At 41.7% G+C, this 21766-nt stretch overlaps 1 protein-coding gene across 5 annotated transcripts in view; it reads left to right on the top strand.

Annotated features, from left to right (window-relative positions):
• SEPTIN9 (septin 9) overlaps window positions 1-21766 on the top strand; it is a 347050-nt gene that overhangs the window by 312771 nt on the left and 12513 nt on the right. For all 5 annotated transcript variants that reach the window (XM_044003880.1, XM_044003882.1, XM_044003881.1 and 2 more), the window contains 5 exons: window positions 9689-9880; window positions 15302-15430; window positions 16134-16215; window positions 16905-17042; window positions 21537-21654. In XM_044003880.1, coding sequence (XP_043859815.1) covers window positions 9689-9880; window positions 15302-15430; window positions 16134-16215; window positions 16905-17042; window positions 21537-21654 — 659 coding nt within the window. The remainder of the gene's footprint in view (window positions 1-9688; window positions 9881-15301; window positions 15431-16133; window positions 16216-16904; window positions 17043-21536; window positions 21655-21766) is intronic.

Below are 21766 nucleotides of genomic sequence, written 5' to 3'. Positions count from 1 at the left end.
ACAACCTTGGCAAAGTGGATAAAGAACTGGCCTAGTATCCACAAAGGCCTGGGTTCAAGTCCCACCTGTGATAAACACTGGCTGGATGACTTGGGGCAAGTCACTTAGACTCTCATTCTTCCAGCAACTCCTTAAAACTATAAATTGCAGAGAAAGTACTGACCTGCATTATCAGAGGGAATTTCCTCAGGCAAGAGTTTCCCCATCCTTGAAATCTCTGGTCTGATCTCTATCCCCTATCACTGTTTTAGGTAAATCGGGGAGCTCCCAGGGGAAAGAAGTATAATGAAGATGAGCAAGATCCTGGAGCCTGGCCTTAGATCTGGGTTTTCACCAGTCATTCTAGACCTCAGTCTTTCCAGTTAACTTAGGAAGCAAAAAACTCCCACTTTATCTTAAAAACTTCTAAAATGGTTGTCAGGTTGAGAAAATGCCTTAATCCCCAAGTTGTATCTGAGAACTGCTCAATGGTTAATACCAGGGGTGCCAAAGTTTCTTGAGGAAGCTGTTCTTCATACCAGAGAACTGATTAAGTGATGATAAACAACCCACCACATCCGGAACAGCCTGGAGCCCAGGTGGTAGACAAGCATTCAGCTCATCTCTAGACTAAAACATGTGTGATCTACATTGTGCAGGGAACAGAAAGCTGGGAAAAGGAAAAGGTCACTGAGACTGTGGAATACATACCTCACCCTCTCAAAACCACCCACCCCTTGTGCTTTCCACCAAGACCCTAAGGTGCAGGGGTGCACGCCAAGGAGGGGGTTGGGAAGAGACACAGGAAAAGAAAGTGACAGAACATCCTGTGTGGTCTCTTCTCTTTAAACTTTTTAAAAGGGAACAGTGAGTGAGGCCCTGAATCAACAGTAGGGGTAGAGCGAAGAAAGCTCATCTGCCAGGAGGGCTGTGAAGGGAATTAGCATATGGGTATAGTTGGAAAAGGAAAGGGAGACCCAGAAAATTCAATACAGCAAATGTTTAAGTGCTGCTTTGTACCTGGCAGCATGATATCATGGAGAGAGGACTAGGATCAAACCCTGCCTCTCACGTGCAATTAACCAGGTAAATTTCAGAGACTAAATTACAGGGAAGTTGTCAATATGCATTGGTGGAGGGAGGTTGCACACTGAGAATTCTTTACAATGACACCACAGCTCCATTTGATTTTTTTAATGTGCAAAATGCTACGTGAAATTCTGGAAGTACAGAAAACAAAATCTCCCCCCCCACCCAAGAGTTTACATTGTACTAGGGCAGATTATAATCTGCACACAGTGATTTAATAGAGTAATGAAGGAGAAAGCACCAGCAATTAGGGGGATTCAGGGAAATCTTCAGAGAGAAAGTAACTCCTCAGCCTAGCCTTGAAGTGATATGATGGGATTGAAGTAAATGTCCCCAGAGGTTTCTTCCAGCTTCTCCAAAGCAGTCATCTGATGGTTCTGAGAGAGGGGAGATGAAGAGAAGGAATATGATCCAGGTGTGGAGAGCAGCTTGTGGGGTAAAAGCAGGGTCGCCCAGAAAACTCTCTACCTTGAATCCTTAGCTGAGTTTGGAGGAGACTAACAGGACAGTAGGACTGAAGTCTTTGATCAGAATGTTTTTCTGAGTTCTCTGCACAGATGAGAGAGAGAGAGAGAATATGACAACTTGAGGCAAAGTATGGGAAACAAGTGTAAGACTGTGGTTTAAGGCTAAGTTTATTACCCAGGTTTTGTGATGTTGCTGTGTCCTTGGTGAGGTTGGCAAATGAGGTCCTGATGTTGGCACCTTTCTGCCTACTCCCATGTCTCTCCTGTTTTGTGGAAAGGGAGCAGAATAAGGGTTGAGAGAATGTCGTGGTTTTTTGTTTGTTTTAAGGATGTTCTTTTTATCAGCCCAACCTCCAGCTTCTGATCTTCAGACCACAGTGGTGTGGGATCATTTCTAGAAAACCATGTCACATTTCACTTATCCTCCAAGGTTCTCTTTCTCGAACTCTCTGTTCCAGCCACATTGGGCTACTTACTGTTCCTGGATGTCCTGCAGTTTCCTTCTGCCTCATATTTGGGAAAGCAGTTTTCCCCTGTGCTTGGAATATACTCCCTCCCTATCCCTGCTTGTTGAAATGCTTCTCTTTCCAAAAGACAGCTTTTTAAATACCTCTTCCATGAAGTCCTCCCTGTTTTTCCCCTTTCCCATCTGTGAGGGAAAAATCCATCCTCTTCTCAATAATTCTCAGGAACTCAGCAGCGAGTTGACAAAGGCTTTATTTCATTCTCATGAGAAGGAGGCACCCTAGTGTGCAGCTAGTGGGTGCCCAGAAAAGGGGCCCTGTTTTATACCCTAGTCCCTAACGCGAATGGACCTTCCCCTTTTTCATCACTGGTGGGGTTACAATCTACAAGCAAAAACTAGCTAATCGGAACGCAGTATTCCCACCCCTCTTCCTTGTATGGGCATAACTCAGGAGTGGACCTTATACTTCCTTATATGGACACAACTCTAGACCAGACCTTATTGAGACCAGGGCCCCTTGAACCATGTGGCCTTGCTAACTTGAGGGGGAGGAGGGGATCTGAGACCTTTGTCCTACAAACAGGTCAGGGGGAGTATGACTGACTGTTATATCCACACTGAGAGGAGACAACTACCCATTTCTCACACCATCCCCTTAGCTGACTGTGATGTCTCCCTCCTCATATTTCTAACAGGACTTTGGACTTTACCTTTTGTACTTATTATAGTCTACCTTTTATCATATTATCAAACTATTTGTATATGGAGTTTTCTTCCCTTCTGTTCTGGGTGAGGTCTAGCTGAAACCAGTGCAGTGATTAAGGCTTGGTATTAGAATCAAAGAAAGACTCGTGGTTCATAAAATGCAGTAAAATTAAGTTTATTTACATGAGGGAACAAAAAGGGTACAATTACTGAATCAAATGTATGCTGCTTCACCTCCACATCTACCTTTGTCTAGACAACATTGGGTCAGAAAGACGCCCATCAGCAGTGAGAATCCTGCTTACCCCCCTGTGAACCAACTCACTAGAGTATGTGCTTTACACCTCAAGCAACAAGGATGCCTCATTAGTGGTTCAAGGCTTCCTTGAAACCTTAAATAGAAACCAGCCCAAACTACATAAAACATATTACTCCTTTTTTTCTCATTTGAATAGAATTTTATTTTTCAAAATATAACATATTACTCCTATTGCATGCTCTCACCCTCCATTTATATCAGGAGCTCCTTGAAGGTGGTACTAGATAGTTGGCTATTTTTCTTTAAAATTATTAAACTAAATTAAATTAATGTTATTGTTTGTTAAATTAAATCAAGTATCTCAAATTTACTGGTCTTAAAGCACTCTTAGAAATAATCCCATACCTCCTCTCAAGGTATATAAGGAAAAATGCTGAAGAGTTTTTTTTTTTAAATAAACATTTTTATTTAAAGTTTTGAGTTCCAAATTCTATCCTTCCCTCCTTCCCATCCTCCCCTCCCCCCTCCCTGAGGGAATAAGCAATCAGATATAGGTTATACATGTGCAATTATGTAAAATATTACCATATTAGTCATTTTGTATAAGAAAACTTGAATGAAAGGAAAAAAAGAAAGAAAGTGAAAAATAGCATGCTTCACTCTCAATTCCAGTTCTTTCTTTGGAGGTGGATAGTATGCTTCATCATTAGGCCTTTTGGATTGTCTCAGATCATTGTATTGCTGAAAATAGTTGTCATTCATGGTTCTTCATCGAATAATATTGCTCTCTCTGTGCACAATATTCTCTTGGTTCTGCTCACTTCACTATACATCAGTTCATACAAGTCTTTCCAGGCCTTTCTGAAACCATACTGCTTGTCATTTCTCATAACACAATAATATTCTATTACAATAATATATCACAGCTTGTTTAGCCATTCCCCAATCGAAAGCCATTCCTTTGATTTCCAGTTTTTGATTTCCAGCCTGAAAAGAGCTTTGGTCTAGGCTTTAGGTTGTCCCCATGTCCCATGGCCTTATGATCTGAGAAGTGGAATCATCTATTCCCTGGCAAAGGAATAGCATGAATGCACATTCTTGAATGGAGTTTACATCATAATGAGAGATACAAGAAGTACACATAAGTATACGCAGAATAGATCTGAAAACATTAAATACAAAGTAATTCAATACAAGGTAGTTTGGGAGGGAGTCATACTTATTAGGATCAGGAAAAGGACCCCCCCCCCTTGCTCTCCACAAATGGAAGATTCCCTCGTTGCCAGAATTCTGTTGTTGTTGTTGTTTGTCATTTCAGTCATGTCTGACTGACCCCATCTGGAGTTTTCTTGGCAGAGATACTAGAGTACTTTGCCATTTACTTCTCCAGCTTATTTTACAGATGAGGAAACTGAGGCAAACAGGGTTAAGGGACTTGTAATTAATTTTTAATTACAGTAATAATGCTGAATAACAAGAAAAAGAGATTGTGTTCATTCATTCTACTGCCAGGGATCTTGACAAGCTAGAAAAAAAGAATGAGTCAAATAAGTGAAATTCAGTAGGGCTAAATTAATATGAGTACCAAAAAAACCACCTTTGCAAGTACAAGTTTTTCTGAAAAACCTGTGTACATATGTTATATAGCAGTCAAAAGAATCGAATTTGATCCTGAGTTGCATTGGAGCACTTACCTTGACTTGACTTGCAAGAATAAAGAGGAAATGGTTCCACTCTGATGTAGTGGCCTCGTCATACTTCATCTTTTGGATTGTCTTCCAGTTTAGGTGCCAGAGTTTAAGAAATGTATTCAAAAGATGAAGAGCACCTAGACTGATGACGAACCTTGAGACTATGTCATTTGAGGATCATTTGAAGGAAGCTAGGATTTTAGCCAGCAGAAAAAGGACCCTATCCTGTGAAAGGGCAAATAAAAATAACCCTATCCTGTGAAAGGGCAAATAAGACTGAATTCTTTTTGGCCCTAGAGGGCAGAACAATGGTTAACACTTAAAAAGAAGAAAATTCGATCTAGCTGTCATGAAACTTCCTAACAGAGCTGTCCAAAAATAAAAAAAAAAAATGGGCTGCCTCAAGAAATTCCCACTTCTTGAAGATCTTCCAAAAGAAGCCAGATGGCCACTTAAAAGGATTTGTTATAGTGGAGTTTCCTTCTGGGCATGGGTTGGACCAAATGGAAATTAAAGTCTCTTCCAGTTCTCAAATGCCTTGATTTTGTGATTCTTGGATTCATTTTTATCAGTGGTACTTAATGAGGGCCTATGAGTAGGGTGAAGGTGATACTATGGGAAAGATAAGGGGCTGGAATCAATAGGACTTGACAGAAGGTTAGATATATGGGGTGAGTGTAAATGAGGGGTCAGGGATTGTACAGATCTTTCAAATCAGCATGAATGGAAGGATGGTGGTATCCTTTATTGAAGAAGGGAAGTTTGGAAGAGGAGTGTTCTGGTGGGGGATGGGGGGAGGATAATGAGTTCTGTTTTGGATATATGAATTTTGAAGTATCCAGTTCTAAATGTCTAATAGGCAGTTAATCTGAGACTGGAGCCCATGCAAGAAATTATATTTGCAGCTGTGTACTAGTTTGCAACTCTGAGTATAATAGTCAGCAGTCTGTTCTAATCCAGTGTCTGGTTTTCTTGTCTCACCTTTGCATTTTTTCCTCATTAGTGGGGAATGTGCCCACTGGAAAGTAGATCCACCTCCTCACTTGACCCCCTGGACTTCTCCTCTTCCTTGTCTTCTTACCATGGAAAAAACTCTGCCCTGAAGTGCTGCTCTTCCCAGCCGTGCTTTATCTCACTTGAGTCTGTGAATTTCTTGTCTGCTCCCTCTATTCTAGCTCCCTTTTATGAGTTGTTTTCTACCATTAAAATACAAGTTCCCTCAAGGATAGGGGTTATCTTACTTGCTTGTGTTTGTATCCCTAGTGCTTAGTATAAATAAATGACTTTGACTGTCTATCTTCCTTCTACCATTTTTCCTTTGGCATGTCCTAACGACAGCAAGAGCTGTCTTAACCTGTCTTTAAACATGAGATAAACCAGATTCTTTACCCAGTTCTGGATCTTGTGGCTTCCTAGGTGTCATTATTTTCCAATGAATGCTGCTTTACCTTCTGCGTATTTCTGCTGGCTTTTGGCTTTCTTGTTTGTGTAGGACCTTGTGGCTGGAATTAGCAGGTAGAGTCTAACTACGTTTTGTGTGGTTAGTGGACATCAGGATTTTCCTACAGAATGAAGAGACTTTTTCTTCCATGGACTGAGATTATGTGATTCTCTTAGTACCTACCCAGGGAGTCTCACCAGATGTAGTAACGTGGGAATTATGCCTTATAATTAGATTTCAAATTTCACACATGGTAAGTTTTCACTTCTCTTGTAGACATAGTGACGCCCAGAGAGAACAGTATTTTGCAAGCTAGAGGAGGGAAGATAGTTCCTGAAAATATGCCAAATGAGTGCCATTCACCACAGCAACTGGAATTAGGACTTTTAAGGGGTTTAAAAATGAGAAGACTTGATCCATTTCTCCTACCGATTTTGTACCTTCTTTTGCTAGCAAATGAGTGATTATGTGATAACCCATTCTACACTAGAGAGTGGAAAAGGAAAAGATTTCCATATGCAGAATAAAGAAGAGGATTTATTAAAGGATATTCTGTACATCCACAAAACCTTTGGGAGTCTTGGAAATGGGAATTGAGATAGTGTGGTCCCCTAAATCTTCATCCAGTTGTGTGTGTGTGTGTGTGTGTGCGCGTGTACGTGTGCACACATGTGCATATATGTGATTGCCCAGATGATGGATTCCCAGCTTTCCCTTTTTGTACAGAAAATTCCAATCTCTGACGTGTTAGAGATATCACCTCCTTTTCTATGGTTCTGGGATGGTAATTGGACAGTCAGGTATTACCTTTTTCTTTCACTTTGAGATCTACCCTTTCAGATCTTTGAATGTAGTAGCTTCTTGAGGGGAATGAGAGCATGAGCTCCAGCTGTTTCCCTCTACTCAAAGTGAGCTAACAAGGGTGATGCGTGAAGGGTCTCTCTCTCTTTTTTTATTTTTTCTTTCTTTTTTTTTTCTTTCTTTCTTTCTTTCTTTTTTTTTTTTTTTTGGCGCGGGGCAGTGGAGGTTAAATGACTTGCCCAGGGTCACACAGTTAGTGTCAAGTGTCTGAGGCTGGATTTGAACTCAGGTACTCCTGAATCCAGGGCCGGTGCTTTATCCACTGCGCCACATCTATGATGTCATGATTGTGAAAAAAAGTGAGATTTTCTCAGCTGTTTTGAAGGGTGAAAGCAAAAGTTAGCAGGAAGCAAGATGCTAGCCAATTGATACGGGCATGAATCTTCCCAGGGAAGATGACTTTGGGTTGTTCTCTCAGATTAAGGATCAGATGCCCTATGGAGGGAAATGTGCCTTTTCTTCTCAGCCTTCTACATGAGAATGCTAACTCATTCTATAGGACTGAGGGAATATACTTCTAACATATCAAGATCTTAACAAACATAAGGATTTAATAATTAATATATGTGTATAAATTTTTATATGCATGTTTATATGTCCTGTATCAAGCAATATTGATTCATTTACATTTCCCAGAGGAGCTATGGCATTTGTAGTTATTAAATTCTAAGAAGCAAACCTATCCTTATATGTATATGTATAATAAGAAGGGTCACGGAAACCACAGACCAGACACTGAAATGAATTGCCCTACCATGTAAGCTTAGCAAAGAATAATTATTAAAATATGAAGCTACGGGGGCAGCTAGGTGGCGCAGTGGATAAAGCACCGGCCCTGGATTCAGGAGTACCTGAGTTCAAATCCAGCCTCAGACACTTGACACTTACTAGCTGTGTGACCCTGGGCAAGTCACTTAACCCCCGTTGCCCCACAAACAAAACAAAAACAGAATATGAAGCTACCAGATCACAGCATTGTTTGTGTTAATTTGTTAGCCACTATAGTCACTACTTCCCTGCCCTGCTTAACTAAGTTTATTTTAATTACTTTTTTTGTTTAATTATTTCTTTGATTATTTTCACATCATGAATTGTAAAGTTGCTTTTGATGGGGCTGGTTTTTGTGCTGTTTGCCTTGGGTACCTAAATTACTAGTTACTGCTAATAAGTTTTTTTCCTAACAAGATTGACTGTTTCTCTGGTCCTATATTTGCCTTTATAAAACTAGAATGATACTCATTGTGTGATTTCTTTATTGATAAGCAGCTATTCTTCCAAAAGGAAGAAAGGTTATTGCTACTAGCATACAAAGATAATTTTCCTTTAGATCTCGCTGAGGATAAATGTACAGCTTCTGGCAGATGTAAGAGCAAAGCAATCTAAGAATGATAACTCTTAGTGACAGAACATAGCAAGCAGAGCTGCTGGTTTTTAGTGGGTTGTTCAGTGTGAGAAACAGTAAGAAACCAATCAAATTACCAAGGACTTACTTTAAAGGAGATAGGAATTTCCTAATGACTAAATTTCTTCCACCAGTGTGGACCAACACCTAAAAAGGGTGAGGGATGAAGAACAAGCCCAAATTATTAATATGTGTGTAAATTTGTATATACACATCCACATTTGCTGCCACTTAGATTCTCAGAGAGTTGTCACTGAGTAGTGGTCCACTGAGATGTTGGGTGATTTGTCTAGAAGAGTAAGCCCGTGTATGTCAGAGACAGGGCTCAAACCCCCGTCTTCTTGGCTTTCAAACCAACTCTTTATTCACTGTGCCATGCTGACTATCATATTTTTTAGGACTAGATTAAATAATAACAAAATTCAACTGTAGAAACAAAAGATCAAATATCTCAAGGAAAATCATGGAAACTTGTGGTAATAAATGGGGCGTAGCTGACCAGATCTCAAACCAAACTGTAAAGCAGTAATAATCAAAATTATTTGGTATGGGTTTAAAAAATAGAAAAGTTGGTTGGTAAGACTAGGTAAGACAGGCCCAGAAATAATGTGTTCTGTAAACACAAGGGCACATACTATTAGAATAAACTACTGGGAAAACTGTAAAGTTGAACAGAAATTACATGTAGACCAATGTCTTATACCTTATTACAATAAGCTCCAAATGGATACAATGACTTCATTTGAGAAGGTGTCCCTCTCAGGGGCAGCTAGGTGGCACAGTGGATAAAGCGCCGGCCCTGGATTCAGGAGGACCTGAGTTCAAATCCAGCCTCAGACACTTGACACGTACTAGCTATGTGACCCTGGGCAAGTTACTTAACCCTCATTGCCCTGCAGAGAGAGAGAGAATGTGTCCCTCTCTCCCTTCTCTACCCAAGTCATCTTTTTGTAACAAAGAATGAAAAAGAAAGTGAAGGGAAAAAGCAAAACTAATTGACACATCAAATGAGTCTGATAGAATGTTCAGTATTTCACAACCATAGTCCCCCACCTCTGCAAAGAGAATGAGATACATTTTCTGGTCTCTTCTTTGAGGCCACACTTGGTCATTATAATTACACAATGCTTCATTCTTTTGTTTGCTCTTTCCCCACTTATAATATTGTATTCCTTTTACATATTTAAAAGTTCATAGTCATCTCTGAATTCTGTGTATTCATGATTTCTTATAGTGCTTTAATTATATTCTTATATTATAATTTGTCCATTTCCTAATCAATGAGCATCTGAGTTTCATTCCTAATATCTCTTCTTTTCTCCTCACAGCCTCGGAGGCAATTCCCAGCCATACCAGCATCATGGCAGATAACTCCAGAGATCCTGGGTTAAAGCAAGCCATCCCCCAGAGGAATGAGAAGGCCACTCTTGACTTTGGCTATGTGGGAATTGATGCCATCCTGGAGCAGATGAGGCGGAAAGCCATGAAGCAGGGCTTTGAATTCAACATCATGGTAGTTGGTGCGTCTTGTCTTCCCCTTACTCTTACCTTCTTCTCTTCTCCTTCTTTTCCAGACTGATTTTGTTGGAGCTAGTTGAATTACTTGCTAAGAATATAATAATGTTAATAGTAACAAAATAAGGGGGCACCTAGGTGGCACAGTGGATAAAACACCAGCCCTGGATTCAGGAGGACCTGAGTTCAAATCGGGCCTCAGATACTTGACACTTACTAGCTGTGTGGCCCTGGGAAAGTCACTTAACCCTCATTGCCTTACCCCCCCCCCAAAAAAAAATTGTAAAAAGACTAGGACCATTATATTGCAAATATAAACCCTGAATGTATTTTAAAATTTAATAAACAAATTGTATTGAAACCAGAGCGTCATTACCTACAGAACTGTCGCCTACAGTAACTTCCCAGAGACGGCATGGATCCATAAAAACTGAGAAACACAGGTTTTAAATCGAATTTGCTAAATCCATTGCTCATAATCTTCAACTATGTTAAATAGCTTTCCAGATACAGAGGCCTATAAGAAGAAATTAAAATCCCATGGGAAAGGATGAGGTACGTGTCTTCCCTGTTGTCCTCTCTGCTACTCAGGTTGTCCCAAAGATATATCCAGTGAGTGGAAGTAAAGATGCTTCCAGAGATGAGCTAACATTTTGACACTTCTAACAACATCGAAGAGACAGTCATTTTAACAGCTTTTGTTGTGGTTGTTATTGTTTGTCCTTTGCTCTTGGAGAGGACCGTGACAGATGTCATGACTTGCAATGAATTGGATTTAAGTGAGGAATTGCTGTGCAAAGTCACCAGCCTCACTCTCTCCTCTGGGTCCAATGGCAAGATATATTATCAGGATGACTGGAGATGGCCCTGAATGTTTAAGGCATTTGGGCTTAAGTGACTTGCCCAGGGTCACACAGCTAGTAAGTGTCTGAGGTGAGATTTAAACTCAGATCCTCCCAACTTCAGGGCCAGTGCTCTATCCACTGCACCACCTAGCTGCCCCAATGGCCTATGTAATATTAAGCAGAATGTTAAGTGTAAGATAATAACGGGATAGCAACTTGTCCTTGTAGTGCTTCTCTCTAAACATCATCATGAAATATGAGAATGAAATTATTCTAACAATAAAGACAATAATACTAGTGCTTTTTATAATAAGCATTTATAATAGTACTTTATGGTTTGCAAAGCACTTTACATACATTGTCGCATTTGATTCTCATAAAAAACCCTGGAAGGTAAATGGTAAAGATCTCATACCCATTTTGCAGATGAGGAAACTGAGACTGAAGTTAAGTGACTTGTCCAGGGTCACATAGCTAGTAAGCATCCGAAGCAGGATTTAAATGGAGGTGTCTCCAGATTTGGCATTCTATTATGCCATGCTGGCTCGTAACACTTTCCAACCCAACATGCACTGCGGATAGAAAGACAAAACCAAATGGAGTTCTTGCCCTCAGGTAGCTTAAGAATTTACTAGGGGTTGAGGGGATTCAAGATATAAGCAAATAGGAGGAAGATGGAGAAATCAGGAAAGGCCTTGTATAGTAGTTTATGAGAGATGATCCTTCCATCAGTCAAAAAGCATCAGGTGTCCACTGTGCTAAGGGCTAGGAATACAGTTAAAAGTGCAAAAAGTCCCTGCTCTGTAGGAGCCCAAATTTTAATGGGGGGAGACAATACGTAAATAACTAGGTGCATACAAGAGATAGACAAAGTCGATGGAAGTAATCTCAAAGGGAAAACACTATCCTAGAAGGAAGCCAGAGACTCTGTGAGGTCAAAGGGAGGAAGCAGCCATGGAGACACAGTAGTCTGTACTAAAACATGGAGGTGAAATACAGAATGTGGAGGTCAGGGAGCTTTAAGTAGGTGAATAGAGTGTTTCAGAAGCAATAACCTGAAATAGTCCTGGAAAGATAAGTAACACTCTGAGGAGTTTATATGTTATCATAGAGACAATTGGAAGGTTTCTTGAGAAGGGGAGTAACACAACAAAAGTATTTTGTCAGCTATGTGGAGGATGGATTGGAAGGTGAGTCAACAAGCATTCATTAAGCACCTACAAGCACCAGAAGACCTTTTAGGAAAAAATTGTCATAGTCCAGGCAAGAGATGATTTAGGGGTTGGGGTGGCAAGCTAAGGTAGTGGCCTTGTGAGTGAAGAGAAAGAGCAGAAGGTTCTGTGGAGGTACAGACTAGATATGAGATAGAGAGTACAGAGTCAAGGATGACTTCAGGGTTATGAACCTGGGGGAATGGAACCTTGGTGCTGTCCTCAACAGAGGGAAGGTCATGGCGCAGTGGGATTATTATAGCTGCCACTTATTTCTGGCAGAGGTTTCCGCTAACAAAAGAGAATAGGAAATCTAGTGCTGGGTTTTTAGGCTTGGGCCATCCTTGATATTCTCCACCCCTACCCCCACCTCTAAATACATACCCAGTTGTGGCTTTAAAAGTTCTTAGTAACCTGAAGCAACTTTTCTTTTCTGGGAGGTTGGCCGAGAAGTCAACTCATTCAGACCCTTCCTGGGGCCCCAGGCCCAAGAGAGCTTACAGGAAATACTGTGACTAGTGGAAGGAGGTGGTCACTAAAAAGAATAAAGGTCAGGGTTCAGTCTAGCCGAAAATGGAAATGATCTGGTTGGGGGTGGGGGAAGTGAAATGCAGTTTAGGATCTCTTTTCAGTGTTTAAGTGAGGAATTTTTTTTTTGGCAAACTATTTGCTTTACCTGGCTCTTTCCTTTTACATGTTTTACTCTAGTGTTTGGTTTTCATTCTTCTTTGGGTATACATTGGTCCAGCTAAACTATGAAGCCTTTCCCAACATAGGGATTATTATTCTTTCTACCTGCTTGAGCCCTGAGCATTTCTTTTCTTTTTTCTTTTTTCTCTTTCTTTCTTTCTTTCTTTCTTTCTCTCTTTCTTTCTCTCTTTCTCTCTTTCTCTCTCTCTCTCTCTCTCTCTCTCTCTCTCTTTCTCTCTCTCTCTTTCTCTCTTTCTCTCTTTCTCTCTTTCTCTCTTTCTTTCTTTCTCTCTTTCTTTCTTTCTTTCTTTCTTTCTTTCTTTCTTTCTTTCTTTCTTTCTTTCTTTCTTTCTTTCTTTCTTTCTTTCTTTCTTTCTTTCTTTCTTTCTTTCTTTCTTTCGATGAGGCAATTGGGGTTAAGTGATTTGCCTAGGGTCATATAACTAGTAATTGTTAAGTGTCTGAAACCAGATTTGAACTCAGGTCCTCCTGAATCCAGGGCCGGTGCTCTATCCACTGGGCCACCTAGCTGCCCCTGAGCATTTCTTACATGCTCAAGATACACACACACACACACACACACACACACCCCTTCTCATTAGAATTGTGTGTTTTGTGGGGGATTTTTTGCTCTGACTCAGCTCTTGGCTGCCATGTCATTATTTTTCTTAGCCTTTCTAAATCCAAATTTAAAGCAGGGCATTTAGGTACTTGGATTCTCTCTAAAGTGCCTGATCCTGGCCCTAAATCCTAAAGTTAGGCTCCTACTCCCCCTTCTCCCTCCCCCCCAAGAAATATGAGTAGTATGAAATACATCATGCATGAGGACATTGCACCTTTGGGTGGTATTTGACATGATCAGTCTCCCAGTGGGGAATGATGTCTTCTAGTGAGTTTTGTGATATTAATTACCTGTATAGAAGAATGAGTTGGGAGAAAGTGGTCAAGGACAGAATTAAAGCCAGTGCCTGAGGAAGAGTCGACATACCCACTGATTCTTATGATTTCTTTGTTAACCAGTATTAATGGGTCTTTATTTCAAGAGACGGCAGCATGGCGCCTGGTGGCCTCTTGCTTATGGAGGAAGGAGAGATGCCAGCCTTTCTCACTCAGTTCTTGGTCTTTGCTTGAGATAGAAGAACTATTCCCTCTCCTTTTCCCAGAGCCTCCCTCAGAACTTGTGATGGAGGAAGGAGATTGGAGGATGCAAATCTTGGAGCCCAGAAGACCTTTGGAGCCCCAGCAAAGAGGTTCATCCTAGGAACTGCTAGGGTGGTCACTAGAAAACAAGCAGCGACCCATCTGCCTGGCCAGCTTCTGTATCTTGCCTGAGGATGTGGGCACCAGGCCAGCGATTGCATTGCCCATAGCCCTGAGGGACAGCTACAAACTACAGTCTCTCTTATGCTTCACGCCTTCCAAATGACCCCATTTCAGATTTCAGCCCTGGGTGTTGTGGTTTGTTTTTTCCTTCACCTCCACAACCAGTTACCACCTTGCCCTTCAGCTGCAGGCTGTTTATGCTAAGTATACAAACAATCCTGAGCTGGGATTACCCGCCCCCCACCCCCAGCCTTCCCTTAACCAAGGAGGTCAGGAATGTTTGAGGATTATTTGGATGGGCTTTTGGCTGATGAATTTGAGGGATGGGGAATGGGGTCAGTTAAAAGTTGGCTGGAGCCTCATAGGAGAGAAACCCTCTGCCAGGTTCTGCATCCGAGTTCTCAAATCACCTAGTCCGATTCATAGTTATGTTGCTTCCTCTGTTTCTTTAAACCATTTCTCTTTTTGTTTTACACATCTGGCTCCTTTCAGTCTTGCTACCATTATATTTTAGGGGGCAGCTAAGCGGCACAGTGGATAGAGTAGGGGGCTGGAATCAGGAAGACTCATCTTCCAGAATTCAAATCTGGCCTCAGACACTTACTAAATAACCAGGGTAAATAACTTACCCTGGTTTGCCTCAGTTTTCTTATCTATAAAATGAGATAGAGAAAGAAATGGCAAACTACTCCAGTATCTGTGCCAAGAAAACCCCAAATGGGGGTCACCGAGAGTCAGACATGACTGAAAATGACTGAACAGCATTAACCATTATCTTTGTCTTGCCACAAAGGTTTTCTAGAGATGACTCTACTTAGAGATTTTTCTCTGAATTGGACCAGTAGGATTTGGAGGTGGAAGGGACTTTATATATCAAGGTCCTTCATTTTGCCAGTGAGGAAACTGAGTCTGAGAAAGATGAAGTGACTTGCCCAAGGTCACACAGGCAAGTGGGTAGCAGAGCTGGCCTTCAAAGCCAGCTCCAAATTGAGCATTCTCTCCACTGTAGCATGCTGGTCTCTCTTCCATGCCATTGGGAATTCTTAGGTTCTCCATGTTTAACTATCTGCTTCTTGATCAATACAACAAAATGGATGTTTTTCCCAAGGTGATCTTCCTACTTACTTGGTGATAATTTCTTTCTGTGATGATCTGGCATAGAATAGGAATCCCTAGATGACTGAAGCTGAGTATTCTTATGAAAAACTGATAGGCTTCAAGGTGTAAAAATGGGCCAGGTTGGACCAAATATGGAAGAACCCTGAAGTCATAAAGGGATGAATGCCATCTTTTCAGCAGAAATGCCAGAATGCTAGTGAATTCTAATCCTAACCCACCTTGCCTTTGTCCTTTGCAGGTCAGAGTGGCTTAGGGAAATCCACATTAATCAACACTCTGTTCAAATCCAAAGTCAGTCGGAAATCAGTCCAACCAGTTTCGGAGGAACGGATCCCCAAAACCATTGAGATCAAATCCATCACTCATGGTGAGACCTCAGTCTGTGTTCTTCTGGGGAAACAGGTGAAAACAGGAATTGAGGGGGTTGAGTGGGGTGGGATATCTTTCCTTAGTTCTCTCAGTGAACACTACCCACAGAGAGATGCCACAATTCTTCTTGGATTCCTAGGGATGTGGACTTTTCATCAGTCAGATGAACTCATATTCCTTATCTCTGAGGAGAGTTAAGTGTTGGAGGAGGGGGCTCTTTGAATGAAACAGAAACTCTCAATTTTATACACTATGAACAGACCCGTAGGGGTCAGTGACTCTCTTAGGATCGCTTAAGACCCTAAGAGTCTGGCTCTCTATAGGCAAAGGAAGTATTTCATTAAAAATTGTGAAACAGTTCTTACTTTTACCTCACTCCCTCTGACATGAGTCCTTGTTAGAAGAATTCAGTGTATAAGAAATTTTCATACTGATGAACAGAAGCCTCATTTTTACTTCATGTAGAGGAAGATGAAGGTGGGATTGTCGTAGACTTTGCTTCTCAGGACTGAGGTCTTACTGAAGTTCCTGCCATCCTTCACCTTTCTATTTTCCTCTCAGGCAGCAAAAAGTCACAACTTCCAAACTGCCAAGAACTTATTCCTTCCTCCCTTTGAATCCTAGAGGGAAAACCATCCTGTCTCCCTTTTGATTCTCCTCCCCCTGCCCCATCCTCAAGATACCGTTCTCTTCTTTCGCAGAAATTGAGGAGAAGGGCGTCCGGATGAAGCTGACTGTGATTGACACACCAGGTTTTGGGGATCACATTAACAATGAGAACTGGTGAGTATCCCAAGATTCATGTTCAGGTTGCTCCTGCTGCTGTGGGGTGGAAGAGAATCAGCATGTGGAGTTTACATCCTCCAAAATCGGAGAGAATGGAGACTTTGCTGACTGCCTCTAAGGGCCAAATTCAGCTACAATTGAGTAGTAGAAACAATTATCCTGGCATCTAATGCCCTCAAAAAAAAAAAAAAAAACCTGAAACAGTTGAGGACCATAGCTGAGGCTATCAGCTCCAGGGAGAAACAACTGTCTTTTTAGCTTCACTCTCCCTAACAAGACAACCAACAGTGGGGATGACTTAAGGGATGTAGCACAGAGCTGAACCATTTTTTTTTTTAGCAAGCTAAACGAATTCCTATAATTTTATGGTAGAGGAGCATGGAATATGCTTAGAAAGAGGGTAGAGACTTTAGGGAGTTTATGACATTTTGATCACAGTTTGGGGTTAGGGATAAAAGTGGAAAGCTATCAGCATAATCCTACTGACAGCTGAGCACATGCCTCCCTGCTCTCTGGGAGAATTCTATCTGAGCTCCAGATGGGTCTTCCAGAAACCTGCCAAAACATTGGGTGAAATGGGGGTCAGATCTTTCCTCCTTGAGTCTGATCATGAGGAAATGCCAGGTCTGGGCTTGCACACACTCAAAAGAAAATAACATGTTATCCACCCCCTTTCCTTTGTGCAGCTGGCAACCCATTATGCAGTTCATCAATGATCAGTATGAGAAATACCTGCAGGAGGAAATTAACATCAACAGGAAGAAGAGGATCCCAGACACTCGGGTGCACTGTTGCATCTACTTCATTCCTGCCACTGGCCACTCGTATGTATCAGGTCGACTGACATCTTTGGGACCCTGTTACACAGGCAGAAATACCAGACATCTTTGGAGCTGGGAAGGACTTAGGTCTCTAGGTCAGAGGTGTCAAACTCATGGGCCTCATAAGGCTCCAAAAGTCCCAAATGTGCTGGGAAACAGATTAAAACGTAATTGGGAGGGGGCAGCTAGGTGGCACAGTAGATAGAGCACCGGCCCTGGAGTCAGGAGTACCTGAGTTCAAATCTGGCCTCAGACACTTGACACTTACTAGCTGTGTGACCCTGGGCAAGTCACTTAACCCCAATTGCCTCACTTAAAAAAAAAAAGTAATTGGGAAATGTTTAACAAATTAAATAGAAATAAAATACAACATAGGCAGTGTTAATTTGTAGTCTTCTAAGTCAATAGGAAGCCTTCAGGGATCCATTTCTATTTGAATTTGACACTATTTTCTCTAACTCAGTACCCTCTTTCATCAGATATGAAGAAAGTCAGGCCCAGAAGTGAAGGCCAAAGATTATTGGGCCAGACAGGGCCAGGACTAAAACTCAGATTTCCTGGCTCTCAGCTATCTATACAGAATATAATACTTTTTTCTGCTGAACAAGAGTTTCCCTGCAAACCTTTTCTCAGGGTTTATCTTGAATTATCTATGGAAAGGATGCCGAGGATTATATCTTCTCTTTCTCAGTCATGCCTCAGAACTTTGCCAGCAGTGGACTGTCTTGTGGAGTAGAAGCAGACTCCAGTATCCCTTATGTGGTTGCCTAAAGCTGGGTGGTGGAGGAGTTTTATAATTTACCTAGCTGCAAAATTTGATGATGGGCATACTGGTGTTGGTCTAGATTGGTGGTGTCAATCTCAAACAGAAATGGAGGTCACTAATCCATGCTTGGGTAGCTAGTGAATAGATTTCTGGGCCTGAAGTCCAGTCATCTTCCTGAGTTCAAATATGACTTTACACACTTACTAGCTGTGTGACCTTGGGCAAGTCACTTAACCCCATTCACTTCAGTTTCCTCATCTGTCAAATGATCTGGAGAAGAAAATGGCAAACCACTCCAGTATCTTTGCCAAGAAAACCCCAAATGGCATCACACAAAGAGTCAGACACGACTAACACGACTGAACAACAACAAAAAAACATAGTTAAGGATCCTTCTGAGCTACATATTGACTTAATTTAAAAATATAATAATATCATCTGTTTTATTATATTTTTATTATTTTGTTAAATGTGTCCCAAATACATTTTTAATCTGATTTTAGCTGTACTCAGGAGTATTTTGGGCCCCATCTGGACAGTGTGTTTGATACCTCTGGTCTCAGTGACCTTGAAAGTTCCTCCTAGTTCTGTCTATGATTGAGTCTTTTTTGGGGGGGAGGGGTGAGGCACTTGGGGTTGCTAGTGTTAAGTACCTGAGGCTGGATTTCAACTCAGGTCCTCCAGATCTCAGGGCCAGTGCTCCATCCACTGTGCCACTTAGCTGCTCCAGATTCATTGAGTCTTAAGTGAGGAATTATACTGACTCAGAATTCCATATGGGGGGCAATATCTAAACTCTCTGTACCCACCATCCTCCAACACTCCATCTCCTTCACCCAAGCTAATGAAAATCTAAAGAGCCATGGAGCCATCCAGAAGATCTCTTTTTGTCAATTTTACCTAAACACTGCTGACTGTATATGTTATCTAGGGAAGTTGTTTTATTTGTTAATTGGGGTTTTTTTGGTGGGGGGAGGGAAATGAATGTGACCTTTTAGTACTCTAAACTATAGAAAAGAACCAAGCAAGAGGAAAGGAAGCTCAAACTTGGGGCGTTTGTGGGAAAGTAAATGCACAATAGTGAGGTCATTGGTCCCTATTCTGACTTCAGTGGTTTTTCGGGCCTCCCTTCTTGCCCAGGTTTGAGAACCATATGCCCAAGGATAGAGATAGGGCCTCTGGGCCAGGAGCACCAGGCTTTGCTAACTGCGCATCAGGGTTTCAGAGAAACTGTCTCACTTTGTGTCTGTCCCCAGCACTTGGCACATAGGAAGTGATTAATAAATCCATTTTCTTTCATTCATTCACCCCAAAAGCTATCCTGTATGTTCAGAGTTAAGTGATTAATGTTGTGTTCCCAAGTAACACTGTTGGCTTACTCAGCCATAAGCCATTTGAGACCCAATGGCTTAGATGAAAGTAGCCTATAAGGGAAAAGCTTGGAAATGTGAAAAGGGCCCTAATCTGACCGCTAATTTTTCATTAGAGATTCTAATTCTTATGTGACAATAGAGATGTATACCTATCCTTGTTGCTCAGGATACTTGGAAGGTAAAGAAATAATAATGATGACAATAATAATTAATAGCAATAATACACTGCATTGGTTTCCTTGAGGCAGCTAGATGGTACAATAGATAGAGTGCTAGATTTGCAATCAGGAAGACCTGAGTTCAAATGCTACTTCAGACACCAGCAGTGAGACTCTGTCACTTAACCTCTGAGCCTTAGTTTCTTTCCTCATCTGCAAAACCAGAATAATAATAATAATAGCACCAACTTTCCTAGGCTTTTGTGAGGACCAAATGTAAAATAGTTTGCAAGTCTTAAAGTATTATATAAATTGTAGTTTTTGCTATTGTTATTAGAAGATAAGAGAATACTTATGTTTTGTGTGTCTATATTTTGTTTTGGGTTTTTTTGGTGAGGCAATTGGGGTTAAGTGACTTGCCCAGGGTCACAAAGCTAGTAAGTTTCAAGTGTCTGAGGCCCAATTTGAACTCAGGTCCTCTTGAATCCAGAGCCAGTACTCTATCCAGTACTCACCTAGCTGCCCCCAGCTTTGTGTTTTAATCTCATAGGATTAGAGCTGGAAAGGGACTTTAAAGATTATTTGATCCAGGGGCAAAATCTAAAGAGCATGGGTCCTGGAGTCAGGAGGAGTTTAGTTCAAATTCAGCCTCAGACACCTACTAGCTGTGTGACCCTGGGCAAGTCACTTAACCCTAATTGCCCTCCTCAACAATCCCCTCCCACAAAAAAAAAAAAAAAAGAAAAAAAAGATTATTTGATCCACCCTTCTTCTTATTTTATGGATAAGGAAATACAGGCCCAGAGAGGAGAAATGACTTACTCAGGGTCATGCAGCTAGTAGAACTAAGATAAGACCTCATTTTTGTTCACAATTTTTATTGGACTCTTTTAAGCCAAGGCTGATTTCGTCCATGTTCTGGGTGGGCCTGTGCTAGTTTGCCTTGGCCACTCTTACTCTTTGTGCGTATCCAGCAAGAGTTTAGCAGGTCCCAGTGCGATAGTAGGAATATAGTCCTTGGGCTGTCAACAGGCTGTACCATGCTTACAGCTATGAAACCCTCCAGAGAACAGTCTGCTTACAGTCTAAGGAGCCAGGTGGGTGGTGGTGGCATTAGCCACCCAAGGGATGGAGGCAGTTTGGTCCCCTCTGACTCCCTGCCAATAGTGCCAGAGGATCATTTCATCTTTGAGCGTGCTGGAAGTGAGATGGGAGAGGGCATCCCTTTATCAGAACGGAGATGCCTTAGATAGAGCCAGAAGGAAGGCATCCTTTGGATGGGATCCAGGTGGCCTGGCAGAAAAAGGCATGATTCACTATGTCTACCAGCTGTTTTACTGGTTTCCCCTTCTCCCAATAAAACAGTCCCATGGCAAAGCTGGTGGTCAGGACCAGTGACAGACAGGCCCAGTATATCAGCAACCCTCGTCTGTTCACCAGATTAATGGAAGGGCAGGATTGTTGTGTATGGGTTACACCTGAGATACACAAAAATTCTGTTTCCTGAAAGTGCTTTTTTTTTTTTTTTGCGGGGCAATGGGGGTTAAGTGACTTGCCCAGGGTCACACAACTAGTAAGTGTCAAGTGTCTGAGGCCGGATTTGAACTCAGGTACTCCTGAATCCAGAACCAGTACTTTATCCATTGCGCCACCTAGCCGCCCTGCCTGAAAGTGCTTTTAAAGGTCTTTTTACCCCATTTTTTTCTTGATAAATAATTTATTTGGAATTTAAGTTGAAACAATAATAAAATCCAACTGAATTTACATTTTTGGCTACTTAAACTTTAAAAAGGTCTTATGTTGGGGGTGGGGGTGGGGGGTGGGTCAAGAGTAATAAATGAATTTTGCTGAACTAACCACATTCCACAGGTTTTCTTGTAACCTGGTGAAGGTGCAGAGGAGAAGACAGCTGACTAGGGTTAGGAGGACAGCCTGTGGCCAAGGAACATGATATTTCCTCTATGTAAAAGGAAGCTGGTTTAGATGAAGATCAATTCCATGATGGCCTCATTAACACCATGCTCTCTCAACTGAGTTAACCCTCCCCAGCTGAGCACAATAGAAAACAGGCTTTGGCTCAGATGGGTTGCTGCATCGTGTTCTCCCCCGGCCACATCATCCTGACGACCAGCCTAAAACCCCCTGTTGTTTGTCTCCCTTTCCTGATCATCCCCATCTAAATCAAATTATTCATTTCTAGTCTCCGACCACTGGATATTGAATTCATGAGACGTCTGAGCAAAGTGGTCAACATTGTCCCAGTCATTGCAAAAGCTGACACCCTGACGCTGGAAGAAAGAGACTACTTCAAACAAAGGGTAGGTCTTGGCAGTTTTTCCACATTTTTCTTGTTTTCTCCCCTCCCCCTACCTATGGACCCCCCCCCCTCCCCCTCGCTAAATATCTGGCCTGGAGCCCAGAGTGATCCTG

The sequence above is a fragment of the Dromiciops gliroides genome, chromosome 4 (assembly GCF_019393635.1).
Source record: "Dromiciops gliroides isolate mDroGli1 chromosome 4, mDroGli1.pri, whole genome shotgun sequence".
NCBI lineage: Eukaryota > Metazoa > Chordata > Mammalia > Microbiotheria > Microbiotheriidae > Dromiciops > Dromiciops gliroides.
The sequence above is the reverse complement of the archived record's forward strand: the minus strand, read 5'-3'. Positions and strand labels throughout refer to the sequence as shown.